Here is a 15286-nt window from a genome sequence, read left to right as displayed (position 1 = left end):
TTCATCTTCCAAAGTCTATGGTGATTAATTGTATTTCAGCCAAAATTTCACAATTGGATTTTATATTGCAATCTCTTTTAAAATGTTAAATATTAAAATGGAATCTAATTTAGCATACGTTGATGGTTTAATATGCAAGGAGTGTGCAAAGTGTAATTTGTGAAGGAAAACTAGTCCTCCAGAAGATGAAAATGCTTTATGATGGTAGATCATAAAGCACTAAGAATTATAAAACCTTTGAGGTTTGCAATGGAAAAGGAAAGATTTTAGAATGGACTTCGACATTTAAGATCTGAAAGCAAATCAGTATTAATTATTTTTAAAAACTAAGCTCTGAAGGCTGTGTTTTGTAAGCAGTAAGCACATCCTATTAAAAGAAATGCTATTGACACCAAGAGACATCCACTGTGTATGTCTGAAAGCAAATTAATGCAGCATTTAATTGTTTAAAATAAGTGGATTTAAAATCTTTATCGCAGTTCATAATAAAATGGACTTAAAAGCAGCACAAGCACAATCTACTCGGTCATACTAGCTAGAGAGATATGGTTTGAAACTTTCAATTGAAAACCTTCAGGAATAATATTTTTTAATGTGTGAATCTGTGTTAGAATTGTAGAGGAACAAATACAAGCTCATCACCACAATCAGTACACATGGTACTCAGACATCTTTCTACTTATTTACAGCTGGAAGGTGCATATGTACAATTCTTGCATCTGTTTTGAGTAATGAGTAGTTTAGCCTAAGTACCATATAAAATCAAAATTCAGTATTGTCCCTGGTGTATTTTATTGTACTGCATCCAGAGTACCTTTTGCTCTAGTTAAATTCATATAAAATTGTCCACATTTGTCAATAAATAATATGTACTCTAGAAATGAGTAAGGCTTTTGTCTTTTCAACCACAAGAGGTCTCAGGGTCAAAACTAAGTCTCACTTATATGTGGTCATTTTGCAGGAGTAAGCCCCTGATGGCCAAGGTAGTTCTGACAGTGTACATATTAAAAATTGCTACTATAGTTTAAATGCGCTCATCTGTACATTTTAAATAAAAAGATAAAAAGAAACTGTCAACGTCAAAGATCTGAAACAAGAAAAACATAGGAAAAACATTCAAGGCCTACCAGTGTTTGTCAAGATAAAAGAAACAAAGGTTTTCAGCTCAAATGTTAACATGACCTTTGACTTTACAGATGCTGACTGATGTATTCTGTATTTTCAGCATGTTGTGTGTCAATTTTGTACCTTTTATTTTTTTGGATGGATCCATGAATGGCTCTCCTGTTGAAATGTAAACATCAGCATTATGAGGAATGTCCCTCGGCTCAAATGCTTCTCGACCGTTTGCCAGAAATACCCTTCTTGCAGCTGTGTTCAAGTCAAGCCTTGTAGTGCAGGCCTCTAATAACTGTGAATGGAAATGAAATTCCAATATTAATAAAACACTAAAAAAGCTACTTTTTTTATAGATCAGGAGACAAAGAGATTTGATTATTAGATATTTCATCATGGGTGCACTTCCATTTTACATTTGTATCACAATCAAAGAATAGATCTGTTTCTTAATGATTCAAAAAAATTAATCAGCATAAGTAGTAGAGCAAGATAGCACAAAATGATATTACAGTGAAATGTTTGATTTGATTTCAAAGTCAATTAATTAAAAGACTATTGTTTCCAAATTTGATGTAAATGATGCACTGAGGAAATCATCCCCAATATGTTTTCTTTTAAACTAAGATAATTGCTGCATTTAAATCTTCAATTACCATTTTAAGGAAAAAGGGTGGTATAAACCAAAATTGTGCTTCTTGTAAAATTTATTATTGTCTAACTGCCATACCAAGCAGGGTAGTGACCAGAATCTTCCAAACTTTCCAATCAAAGCAACAGTGGGTGACCTAATTATCAGAATGCAAGTTTAGTCAACCATTTAATGCTGTCCATTTATGTTTATCAATGTTGGTCTCTTGTTTTTCTGTTCATCCTTCTGGTAGTGATATGAAATACAATCCTTCTTATGGATAACATGTATGAAGACCTCCAGGGTCAGAATTTTGTTAGCAGCATGGCATTCCCCACATCATAACTGGAACTGCACTTCACTTCTACATTCTCTTTTTCTGCCTTTTACTATATGATTATAGCTAGATATTGAAGCATGCATGACATGTAAAACATGTTCAGTGAGATGGTGGAGGAAAGGTTTTCATTGATTAAACATGCCATCAGCAAACAAAGCTGCATTTATAAATGGCCTACCAAAGATCCTTCTGGTCAAGAGAGAGGCTCTGTTTCATGGCCACAAATTTCCTGCCCAACTACACTGCTACCAACAGAAATTTTGAGAGCACAAATGTTGCACACATGCTTTTTAAAATTAATTTTTACTCATAAATATTTCACTTTACATTGATTTCACCATATTCATGTGTTCATCATCATTATTTGTTGAGCCTAGCTTGGTCAGACAACTAAATTAACAGTCATGCCTAAAGGTTGGTATGTTTTAATGGTTACAAGGCAGTAAAGGACAATTCTTTTATGGTGGAAGAAACAATCCCTGCCTTTCTGCATTCATTTTGTATTGAATGTTCATATTAGTGTCCAATGTTTTACTCACTATGTCGTGGGACATGACTGAATTTGCAGGATCATTTTACTTTCCCTTTTATGCATTGAAAAAGACATTATATGAAGCAATCTCAGTGAGGCTGATTACAATATTGTAGAATCATAGTTATAAAGGTGTACAGCATGAAAACAAACCTTTCAGTTTAACTCATCCATGCTGACCAAATATCCTAAATTAATTTAGTCCCATTTACCAGAATTTGACCCATGTCCTTCTAAACTCTTCCTATTCATTTAGGTAAAAACAAGGACTGCAGATGCTGGAAACCAGAGTATAGATTAGAGTGGTGCTGGAAAAGCACAGCAGGTCAGGCAGCATTCGAGGAGTAGAAAAATCGACCTTTCGGGCAAAGCCCTTCATCAGGAATAGAAGCAGGGTACCTGCAGAGTGGAGAGATAAGTGAGAGGTGGGTGGGGATGGGGAGAAAGTAGCATAGAGTACAATAGGTAATGGGGGTGGGGATGGAGGTGATAGGTCAGAGAAGAGGGTGGAGTGGATAGGTGGAAAGGAAGATAGGCAGGTAGGACAGGTCATGAGGGCAGTGCTGAGCTGTAAGGTTGGAACTGAGGTGAGATGGGGGAAGGGGAAATGAGGAAACTGGTAAAGTCCACATTGATGCCCTCGAGTTGAAGTGTTCCGAGGCGGAAGTCACTTCAACCCCAGGGCATCAGTGTGGACTTCACCAGTTTCCTCATTTCCCCTTCCCCCACCTCACCCCAGTTCCAACCTTATAGCTCAGCACTGGCCTCATGACCTGTCCTACCTGCCTATCTTTCTTTCCACCTATCCACTCCACCCTCTTCTCTGACCTATCACCTCCATCCCCACCCCCATTCACCCATTGTACTCTTTGCTACCTTCTCCCAACCTCCTCTCTGACCTATCACCTCCATCCCCACCCCCATTACCTATTGTACTCTATACTACTTTCTCCCCACCCCCACCCACCTCTCATTTATCTCTCCACTCTGCAGGCACCCTGCCTCTATTCTTGATGAAGGGCTTTTGCCCGAAAGGTCGATTTTCCTACTCCTCGGATGCTGCCTGACCTGCTGTGCTTTTCCAGCACCACTCTAATCTAGACTATTCCTATTCATATACCCATCCAAATGCCTTTTAAATGTTGTAATTGTACCAACCTCCACCACTTCCTCTGGCAGCTTTTCCCAGACACGAACCACCCTCTATGTGAAAAGGTTGTACGTTAGGTCCCTTTAAATCTTTCCCCTCTCACCTTAAACCTTGTCCTCTGGTTTTGGACTCTTCTACCCTGGAGAAAAGACCTTGGCTATTCATTCTATCTGTGCCCCTCATGATTTTATGAAGTTCTATGATGTTATGAAGTTGAAGCATGTACTGTACCTTGAAGAGAGAGTGGATGCTGTTCTGCACTGAGAGTTTTCAAGCACCTGTGTCATATGACTAGATAACAGTCTCAGAGTGTACTGGAAAATTGAAAATATGTAACATTTGGCTATGAAATAGACACCTGAGTTGGTTGCTGTTTCGACAACAATTTGATATTAACCAAGCAGTTTAAATTATGCCCCAGGATATTAAGACCCAATCACATTTGAATTTATTGTTATGCTAACATTGAACCAATCCGAAGTTGGGAATATAAAATGGGCAAGCATTTTGAAATTCGACCAGAGCAAATACCATCGAGAGCCAAGAAATTAGGAACACTCTATATCAAAGGTACCTTTTCATATGAAACATCTTCACAGTAAAAAAGAAGACAACCCTGCGGGCTCTTCAGGTGGAAGAAGACAGGCATCAGCTGCTGTATGGTTTTGAAATTAAGTTGATGTAATTTTAATAAAAGTTTTAGTGGAACAGTATATTGTTATAGTGTTGGAGGCAGATAATAAGTAGTTAAGAGAAAGAGCGGCTGAGAGTTGTGAAGAGTTATTGTTTTACAGTTAAAGAATAAATTGATTTTATTTTCTTTAAATAGGGGAATTTGGCAGTTCTCTGTCACTCACATTTTAACAGATTACAAGGTGAGGTGAGCTTTTCTGGGTATTTGGTTTAATTAACAGAAGGGTTCACTGCTGTGTCATAACAGTTTGGGGGCTCAGGTCTGTGATTTGGACAGGTATAGACAAATCCAGTCTGAGATTTGGACAGATTTGACCAGATTTAAGATACAAAAGATCCCAGCAAACTTAAACACTTGCTGATTGGTGCCCTATATCTTTAAATAAAACTTAGGTGAAGCAATTTGTTTAATTCTGGTTTGTTCTGGTTGGTTAAATTGCAAGTGAGAGAAATGGCTCTTAAGACTGCTAAAGAGGTTTTGGGGTTTGCAGATGCTTTCCAAATTTGCCAAGGAATTTTAGAAGTACAGAGGAAGGACATAGTTTTAGAATTAGCAGATAGGTTAGAATTGGGTTTAACCAGGGACAAAAGAAAAGCTGAAATTGTAATGGAGTTAGTCAAGCACTTAGGTGTAACAGAGAAACAGACAAGTGCAATACTGTTAGAGAAACTTAAATTGCAATTGAGACAAATGCAGTTAGAAGATAAAGAAAGAAAAAGAAGAGCGATGGAAAAAGAAAAAGAGAGGGAAGAAAAAGAGAAATTGGAAAAAGAACAGGAGAGAATGTTATTAGCTGAGCATAGAAAGAGAGAGAGAAGAAAAAGAAAGAGAAAGGCAGAGAGAATTTGAACTTCAAAAGTTGCGAATTAGTCAGGAAAGTCATGTTAACAGGATGGAAATGAAGAGAGAAGGTAGTGATTTATACAAACATGTTAAAATATTGCCACATTTTGATAAGAAAGATGTTGAAGCCTTCTTTATTTCATTTGAAAATTTGGTTAGGCAGATGGAGTGGTCAGAGAATTTATAGATAATGCTATTCAGACGAAGCTGGTAGGCAGAGCTAGTGAGGTATTTGCAGCGCTGTCAGATAAGGGGGTCAAGAGATTATGCAGATGTCAAACAGGCTATTTTGAATGCTCATGAATTGGTACCAGAAGCATATAGACAGCGGTTCAGAAACATAAAGAAGGAACTAGGTCAGACCTATGTTGAGTTTGAAAGAATTAAAAATAGTAACTTTGATAGATGAGTGCAGGCCTTAAAAATAGATAAGATTTATGAGACTCTGAGGGAGGTTATTCTGCTGGAGGAGTTTAAAAACTCACTTCTAGAGATGATAAGAATTCATGTGGATGAATAGAAAGTTCAAGAAGTGAGAAGAGCAGCAGAGATGGCAGATTAATATGCATTGGTGCATAAGGCAAAATATAGCTTCCAGCAAGAATTTCATCCTGTGAGGGATAGAAATTGGGGGAAGGGGAGATCCTACACGACAAAGCAAAGAGTAGAGCACACTGGTAATAGTTTACCATAGGTTAAAAAGGAAGTCCAAGAGAGTGAAAAGGAGGTGAAAGGCCTCAGGTGGTAAGGTGGGCCACATAAGTCACAGTGCTGGTCACTGAAGAAAAGCACTGTGGGAAAAGATGCAGTAAAAGAGGCTAAGCCAGTGGCATTAGTGAAAGTAGTAAAGGAAACCCCAAGAAAAGTCAAGAAGCTGCAGGAGAGTGCACAGCCTAGCAGGGCTGGGTATTGAGTTAGTGCCTGACCTCGAAAAAGACTTTGCCTCTCTGGGTAAAGTTTGTTCAGAGAGAACAGGGGGAGAAGGGAAAGACATTATAATTTTGAGAGATTTGGCATCTAATTAGTCTTTGATAGTAAGAGAAGAACATATTTGCATTCTTTCTGAAATGTTACCCAAGAGAGTGGTATTTTGTGGAATGAATGGACAGAAATTTAGCATTTCCCTGTGAAAGGTCAGGTTGGAGACCCAGCTCAAGACTGGGGAAGTAACAGTGGGAGTGATTGACAGAGCATCAGTTCCAGGAATACAGTTTGTTCTTGGGAATGTTTTAGCAGGATCCAAGGTGGGAGTGACACTCCTTCTTGTGGAGAAGCCCAAGGAAGACCAGGGAACTGAGGAGTTAAAAGAAAAATACCCTGGAATTTTTCCAGACTATGTAGTAACAAGTCATAAGTCATAGCAAGAAGCAAAACCTAAAGAGAAAATTGAGGGAGTTGAGGTTCATTTAGCAGACACCCTGATTGATGTAATGGTGCAGGATACACCTGAACAGGCAGAGGGTCAGGCAGTGGTGTTTAGTCCTGAAAGGCTAATGGACTTACAACAAAAAGGCGAGTCAACAAAATATATATATATACATACTTAGAAAAGAAATCAGAATGTAATGCTGAAGGTTATAATCTTAAAGATAGAATCCTAAGATGAAAATGGAGACCACGGCAGGTTAGTGCAGAGGAGAGATGGGTGGAAGTGCACCAGATTGTGTTGCCGGTAACATACAGACAGCAAGTGTTATGGTTAGCACATAAATTACCAGTAGGAGGTCATTTAGGTGTAAGGAAGACTCAGGTTAAGGTACAAATGCATTTCTATTGGCCTGGACTGCACAAGGATGTGGTTAAATTTTGCTGGGCAAAAGTGGGTACTGCAGATACTGGAGATTAGAGTCAAGATTAGAGTGGTGCCTGAAAAGCACAGCAGGTCAGGCAGCATCGGAGGAGCAGGAAAATCAAATGTTTCGGGCAAGAGCCCATCATCAGGAATGAGGCCAGGAGCCTTGGAGGTGGAGAGATAAATGGGAGGGGGTGGGGCTAGGGGAAGAAGGTAGCTGAGAGTGTAATAGGTGGATGGAGGTGGGGTGAAGGTGAAAGGTCAAAGAGAAGGGTGGAGCGGATAGGTGGGAAGGAAGATTGACAGATGAGACAAGTCATGAGGATGGTGCTGAGCTGGAAGTTTCGAACTGCCATAAAGTGGGGGGAGGGGAAATGAGGAAGCTGGTGAAGTCCACATTGATACCATGGGGTTGAAGGGTTCTGAGGCAGAAGATCAGGCAGTCTTCCTCCAGGCGTCGGGTGGTGAGAGAGTGGCGATGGAGGAGGCCCAGGACCTGCATGTCCTGGGCAAAGTGGGAGGGGAAGTTGAAATGTTTGGCCATGGGGCGGTGGGGTTGATTAGTGTGGGTATCCTGGAGATGTTTTCTGAAGCACTCTGCGAGTAGGCGGTCAGTCTCCCCAATGTAGAGGCGACCACATAAGGAGCAACGGATACAGTAAATGACATGTGTGGAAGTGCAGTGAAGCTTTGGTGGATGTGGAAGGGTCCTTTGGAGCCTTGGACAGAGATGAGTGGGGAGGTCTGGTCGCAGGTTTTGCAATTCCTGCAGTTGCAGGGGAAGGTGCCGGGAGGGGAGGGTGAGATGTTGGGGGTCCCGGTGGGAACAGTCTTTACAGAAAGTGGATAGGTGTGGGGAGGGAAAAATATCTCTGATGGTGAGGTCCATTTGTAGGTGATGGAAATGTTGACATGTGCACAGTGTCATTCAGGACATGTCCTGAACAGAAGGACTCTAGGTCAGTCCCCAGCAAAACCCCAAAACAAAGCCAAGCCTCGACCAAATGGGTTATGTTTCCTCCAGGATCTGAGCTGGCAAGCCATTGTAGTAGCCACTGGTATGTGGTCTCAAGTCAGAAAAAGAGTCCCACCAGGCCTAAATTGAGTAAGGGAACTCATAAGGTTGTATCCAGGAGAATGCAAACCTTAAGAAGCCCACCTACAGCTGGTTTGGAACTTTAAATTACTTAGCAATGTCCAAATCGGAACCAATCAAAATAAACATCTGGTTAAGTGGTCACCTGGTTCGATACTGGTGCAGCCGTTTCAGTAATCACAGAACCATCTTTAACAAAATTCACTCTGCACTCCAACCCTTAAATTTGCACAAGACCTTGGCTAGACTGAAAATCTATCCCAGGGAACCATTACAGATTAAGGGTACATCTTCGGTTCTGGTCTCTTATGAGAAGCAGCTGGTTCAGTTCCCACTGAATTTAGTAAAAGGCTCGGGCCCAAGCTTGATCGGGTGAAATTGGTTCATCTACACTGGCTCAACAGTTTTCACTTAGATAATGGCTGTCTGAGTGAAGTCACAATTAAATAACCAGATGTTTTTCAGGAAGGTCTGGGGACCATCAAAGCAGCCAAGGCCACCTTGCATGTGGATCAGGAAGCAATTCCACCATTCTGCAAGGCCCACTCCTTTCATTTGCCTTATGGACAAAAGTAGAGGTAGAAATCAGAAGGCTGGAAAGCAAAGGAATCATCAAACTACTCCAGTTTGCAGAATGGGCAGCACTGGTCACACCTATTGATAATCCCAACAAGTCAGTTCATCTTTATGGAGACTTTAAACACACGGCTTTTTTGCAATTGGATAAATATTCAATTCCTCACATTGAGCAGGGAGGCTGTCCTTTGGAAAGCTGGACCTGAGCCATATTTTCAGAAGTATGCTACAATTAATACCCATAAGGATTTGTACTGGTATATGAGACTGCTGTTTGGGAAATTTGTCAGCCTGTGCAATTTTTAAGGTGACAACGGAGAACATTGTACACGACCTACCCCGAGTTGTCATTTATCTCAATTTTTACTAATAACAGGGAAAACCAATAAGGAGCACTTAGAGAATTTGGACATAGATATTTCTCCCAAAGGGTTCAGAAAAGATTTACAATGATGTGGAGGGTTGGAGGGTTTGAGCTATTGGAGCTGAATAGGCTGGGGCTGTTTTCCCTAGAGCATCGAAGGCTGAGGGGTGACCTCAGAGTGGTTTACAAAATCATGAGGGGCATGGATCGGATAAATAGACAAAGTCTTTTCCCTGGGGTGGGGGAGTCCAGAAGTAGAGGACATAAGAGACCTAAGGGGCAACTTTTGTGAAAGGGTGGTGTGTGTATGGAATGGGGCGGCAAAGGATGTGGTGGAGGCTAGTATAATTGCATTATTTAAAAGGCATCTGGATGGTTATATGAATAGGAAGCGTTGAGAAGGTTTTGGGCCAAGTGCTGGCAAATGGGACTAGATTAGGTTGGGATATCTGGTCGACATGTGTAAGTTGGACCGAAGGGTCTGTTTCCATGCTATACATCTCTATGACTCTCTGACGCTATGATGTGATGTATACGGAGGTTGGCGGGGTGGAAGGTGAGGACTAGGTGGGGTTCTGTCCTTGTTGCGATTGGAGGGGTGGGGTTAAAGGACGGAGGTGCGGGACATAGATAAGATGCGTTGGAGGACATCTTGAACAACGTAGGAGGGGAAATTGCAGTCTTTAAAGAAGGTGTGTTCTGTGGTGTACATTTTGCTTAATGGTGTTAAATTTTGCTGTACATGTCATATATGCCAAATGGTAGGTAAGCCACAGGCAGTAATAAAACCAGCATATTTGTTGTCAATTCCCACATCAAATAACCTCTCACGTGGGTTATGATTGATTATGTAGGTCCCCTCCCTAAAACTAAAAGTGGGAACCAATACTTGCTAACCATAATGGATGTGTCTACCAGATTTCCGGAGGCAAATATGGAATATTAAGGCAAAAAGGGTGGTGCAGGAGTTAGTAACTTTCTTCACAGGAGCTACCCAGAGAGATTCAGTCAGACCAAGGGTCAAATTTTACTGCTAGGCTATTTAAAGAAGTCATGGAAAGCTTAGGCATACAGCATTTTAAATCAAGTGCATACCATCCTGAATCCCAGGGAGCATTGGAAAGGTGACAACAGACCCTGAAGACCACATTAAGAGCATGCTGTCAGAATTATCTGAATGATTGGGATAAAGGTATCCCATTTGTATTGTTTGCCATTAGAGATGCCCCAAACAAATCGACTCCGTTTACTCCCTTTGAGTTAATATCCAGACATGAAGTGCTAGGGCCTTAGAAATTAATTAAAGAAAAATTGACAGGACCGAAGTCAGAGATCTGACACTTAGATTTGTATCTGAGGTGAGGGGAGAGATTAAATCAGGTGGGTGAGTTAGCAAAACAGTAACTGACAAGGGCACAGTATAAAATGAAACAGGTGGCAGATAAAAACTCTAAAATTTGGATGTTTTCCCATGGGTATTGTTAGCAGTGGTAGGAGATCCCTTCAAAGCCAGGTTTAGTGGTCCCTATCAGATTGAGGAGAAAGTGAGGTCTGCAGATGCTGGAGATCAAAGTTGAAACTTTATTGCTGGAACAGCACAGCAGGTCAGGCAGCATCCAGGGAACAGGAGATTCGACGTTTCGGGCACAGGCCCTTCTTCAGGATTCCTGAAGAAGGGCCTGTGCCCGAAACGTCGAATCTCCTGTTCCCTGGATGCTGCCTGACCTGCTGTGCTGTTCCAGCAATAAAGTTTCAACCTATCAGATTGAGCAAAAGTTAAGCTAAGTAAACTGTCTGGTAAAGATACCGGATAGAAAAAAATTTGTATTAGGTATGTTATGTGAATATATTGAAACCTTATTATAAGAGAGAAAGGGAAGTGGAGAAACAAGGTGGGCGGCACGGTGGCACAGTGGTTAGCACTGCTGCCTCACAGCGCCAGAGACCCGGGTTCAATTCCCGCCTCAGGCGACTGACTGTGTGGAGTTTGCACGTTCTCCCCGTGTCTGCGTGGGTTTCCTCCGGGTGCTCCGGTTTCCTCCCACAGTCCAAAGATGTGCAGGTCAGGTGAATTGGCTATGCTAAATTGCCCGTAGTGTTAGGTAAGGGGTAAATGTAGGGGTATGGGTGGGTTGCGCTTCGGCGGGGCGGTGTGGACTTATTGGGCCGAAGGGCCTGTTTCCACACTGTAAGTAATCTAATCAAGTGTTCATTACTACCCCACAGAGTGAGGAATCAAATCCAGATGTTGTGGAGTTTGATGTGTCTCAAAATATGTTAAATAAAGTCCTTGAAGAGTGGGATGCGTGAGTGAACTTTCTGTCTCAGGAGTAAAGAACTCAGTTGAAAGGTTTGTTGCAGTTGTATAAGGTCATATGCAGGAATAAGATGTGGAGGACTAATACTATTGTCCATGAGGTGGAAGTAGGGAATGCTGTTCTGATAAAACAACACCTCTGCAGACTTAATCCTTTCAAAGCCACATAGGTCCAGAAGTGGATGTAATGCTCAATGAAAATATCATCGAACTGAGTCAGAATGAGTGGAGTTTGCCGATTATGTTAGTTTCCAAACCTGACGGGACTCAACAATTTTGTGTGGACTATCAGAAGGTCAACACTACAACAAAATTGGATGGATATCCAATACCAAGATTGGAGGACTGTATAGAGAAAGTTGGACAGGCCAGTTACATCACAAAATTGGACTTACTGCATGGTTATTGGCAGGTACCTTCATCAGAAGAAGCAAAAGGGTTTCTGCATTTGTTCCCATAAATGGACGAGACCAATTCAAAGTGATGCCTTTTGGAATGAAGAATGCACCAGCCACATTCCAAAGACTCATGAGCAGAGTTGTGGTTTGATTAACAAACTGTGTAGTTTATCTGGATGATGTAGTGATCTTTAGTGAATCATGGCAAGATCACATGGTTCAGTTGGCAGAGCTCTTTGAATAATTAAGAGAAGCAAAACTGGTAATAAACTTAAAGGAAATAGAATTCATGAAGGAAGAGGTGACATTCTTGGGACATAAGGAATGCCAAGACGAAGGTCATCAAGGAATTTCCATGACCATCCTCAAAGAAACAGGTGCTTCTATTTTTGGGACTAAGCAGATTCTACTGGAAGTTTGTTCCAGCAGCATGGTGCCATTGCTAACAGATGTACAAAAGAAGAGGACAAAATTTCAGCAGACAAAACAATGGCAGGATGCATTTGACAATTTAAAAGCAGAATTAATGACCGCACCAGATTTAGCTATACCAAATTTTTTGAAAGCCTTCAAAGTTTCAATCGATGCTAGCAATATAGGAATTGGAGCTTTATTGCCAAAGATAGATGATGATGGAATTGAACGGTCAGTTGGCTATTTTTCAGAGAAACTCAACATTCCCCAGATAAAATACTCTACCATCGAAAAAGAATTATTGAGTTTGGTACTGGCCTTACAATATTTTAATGTTTAAGTGACGAGCAATGTGTCAAAGTTGTGCACACATATCACAATCCTCTTACATTCTTGGAATGACTTGAAGACAAAAGTATGACACTATTTCATTGAAGTCTTATGTCACAGACTTTTAATTTACAAATTATACATGTTGCGGGTCATAAAGATGTGATAGCAGATATGTTATCATGGATTTAAAGGAAAATGTATAGATAAGGTTGGACAGATTACAATATTATATATGCGGGTGCAGAAATTAATTTGAACTTAGGCTAATGACCCTTGTATTTCATTGTAATGGGATTAAGAAATAGAAAAAAAAGTGATATTTTCATTATGATGGTTCATTTTTTTTCTTAAAGATGGAGGTGTTATCAAGTTGAAGATGTGTGCTGCACTGAGAGTTTATAAGCACTTATGTCATATGATTAGATAACAGTTTCAGAGTGTACTGGAAAATTGAAAATATGTAACATTTGGCTGTGAAATTGATACCTGAGTTGGTTACTGTTTTGCCCCAGGATACTAAAACTCAATCGAGTTTGAATTTATTGTTTTGCCAACATCGAACCAATGAAATGATTAAATGTTGGGGATATAAAAAAGGCAGGCATTTTGAAAATTGGACAAAGCAACTACCATTGAGAGCCAAGAAATTAGGAACACTCTAAACCAAAGATACCTTTTCATATGAAACGTAGTTAAAGAAAGAAGACAACCCAGGGAGACCTTCAACCAGAAAAAGACAGCTGCATTATGGTTTTGAAATTAAGTTGATGTAATTTTAATAAGTGTTTTATTGGAACATTATGTTGTTATAGAGTTGAAGGCAGATAATAAGCAGTTAAGAGAAAAGGGGGCTTAGAGTTGTGAATAGTTGTTGTTTAATGAACACTTTTACAGGTAAAGGATAAATTGATTTTATTTTCTTTAAATAGTGGAATTTGGGAGTTCTCTGTCACTCATATTTTAACAGATTCCAAGGCGAGGTGAGCTTTTCTGGATGCTTGGTTTAATTAACAGAAGGGTTCCCTGCTATGTCGTATCAATAAGGCTATCCCTCAGTATCCAAAGGTGCAGGGAAAACAGGTCCCAGCCTATTCAGCCTCTCCCTGTAGCTCAAATCCCCCAACCCTGTCAGCATCCTTGAAAATCTTTTCTGAACAAGTGAACACAAAGCCACATAAGAACCTTAGCCATCCAACACCATGCAGTGAACATATATTTCATCAGTACTGACACCATCTTTCAGATGCCTTGATTTCTTATCTCAACTATATTGTCCTCACCGCCTCACATCACTGAACCAGGTACTTTTTACATCACTCTTTAATGTCCCAAACTCACCTCAAGACACTCTTCTGCTCTATCTCCTGAACCTTCTCATTACTCTACTCTAACCAATGACTCACCCTTTCCTGTGCTGACTCTTCATGCAAGAGTCCATCTGCCTCCTTTCCCTCTCACACCTTAGAGTTAAAAAGGAAATCTATTGACCTTATGCATAACTGCACATAAATGACAACAGCACATCACTTTGAAAGCTTCAAGAAGGCTCCCTGAGATAGTTAAATTCCAATGGTCGAGTGAGAGTGTAAAACTGAAATAAGTTATTTTAAAAAGTCCTGGATAAATTAATGGGGCTGAAAGTTGATGAGGAACTGATGAATATTGATATGGCTACAAAGATACTGGATGCATTAGTAATCATCTTTCAAAATTCTATTAATTGTGCAATGATGCCGGCAGAGATTGAAAAGTTTCAAATGCAACTCAATGCTTAATAAAGGAGTGAGAGAGAACACAGTGAACTACAGACCTGTTTGTCTGACATCAGTATTTGAGAAAATACTACTATGTATTATAAAGAAAATGCTTACTGGACATTTAGGAAACAATTGCCTGATTAGCAGTGCCAACATGGATTCATGAAGGGTCATATTTGATATGCCTAATAATTTTTTTAATCAAGAAAGATAGAAAATAGGAGCAAGAGTAGTCCATTCAGTCCTTCAAGCCTGCTTCATCACGCAATATGATCATGACTGATCATCCAACTCAATATCCTGTTCCTGTTTGGTGCCCCTACATTTTAATCGCTGTAGTTCCAATAACTAAATGTAACTTCTTCTTGAAAACATTCAATATTTTGGCCTCAACAAACAGTTTTGAGAATTTTGGTGACAGAGCCGATAAAGAGGAATTAGTGGAAGTAATGTGTTTGGATTTTTAAAATCCAAAGGAACTTCAACATATTTGTTCATAAGTCACTGACGAAGATGTAGCAAGCAGAAGCAGAAATTGTAGCTTTTACTAGAGTTATAAGAGCTTAAGAAGTCTTGCTTCAGTCATATTGAACATTGGTGAGACTATCTAGATTTTGTAAGAAGAGAGATTCTGCATTCTTGTGAGTATTGTGACGCTACTTCTCACTCTGCCCTTGTGGAGCTCTTCTTCCAGATAAAGGGTAGACTAGAGCCCTTCTGCTTACCTGGAGTATTGTGTGCAGTTCTGGACCCTGCCTAAAAAAAAGATGTACTTATCAGAGAGGAAGTGCAGGGGAGATTAACAAAACTGATTGGAACTGTCTACAAAGGGACTCTCCTATAAGGGATCTTTGAGGAGTCTTGGCTTGTGGTCTCTGGAGTTTTGAAGAGTGAGAGGCGATCTCATTGAAACTTACAAACCTTTAAATAGAT

General features: G+C 40.3%; 1 protein-coding gene across 2 annotated transcripts in view; it reads right to left on the bottom strand.

Moving 5' to 3' along the window:
• Positions 1 to 15286, bottom strand: part of LOC122557702 (doublecortin domain-containing protein 1-like) — a 554199-nt gene that overhangs the window by 455576 nt on the left and 83337 nt on the right. For both annotated transcript variants that reach the window (XR_015760126.1, XM_087996361.1), the window contains exon 5: positions 1249 to 1411. Coding sequence is in view for 1 of the 2 variants with exons in the window: in XM_087996361.1 (XP_087852487.1) it covers positions 1249 to 1411 (163 nt within the window). In the remaining variant the exon portion in view is untranslated. The remainder of the gene's footprint in view (positions 1 to 1248; positions 1412 to 15286) is intronic.

Source organism: Chiloscyllium plagiosum, unplaced genomic scaffold (assembly GCF_037043375.1).
Source record: "Chiloscyllium plagiosum isolate Xiang-an unplaced genomic scaffold, Cpla_swu_hap1 HiC_scaffold_18, whole genome shotgun sequence".
NCBI classification, from domain to species: domain Eukaryota; kingdom Metazoa; phylum Chordata; class Chondrichthyes; order Orectolobiformes; family Hemiscylliidae; genus Chiloscyllium; species Chiloscyllium plagiosum.
This window is presented reverse-complemented; position numbering and strand designations above follow the sequence as displayed.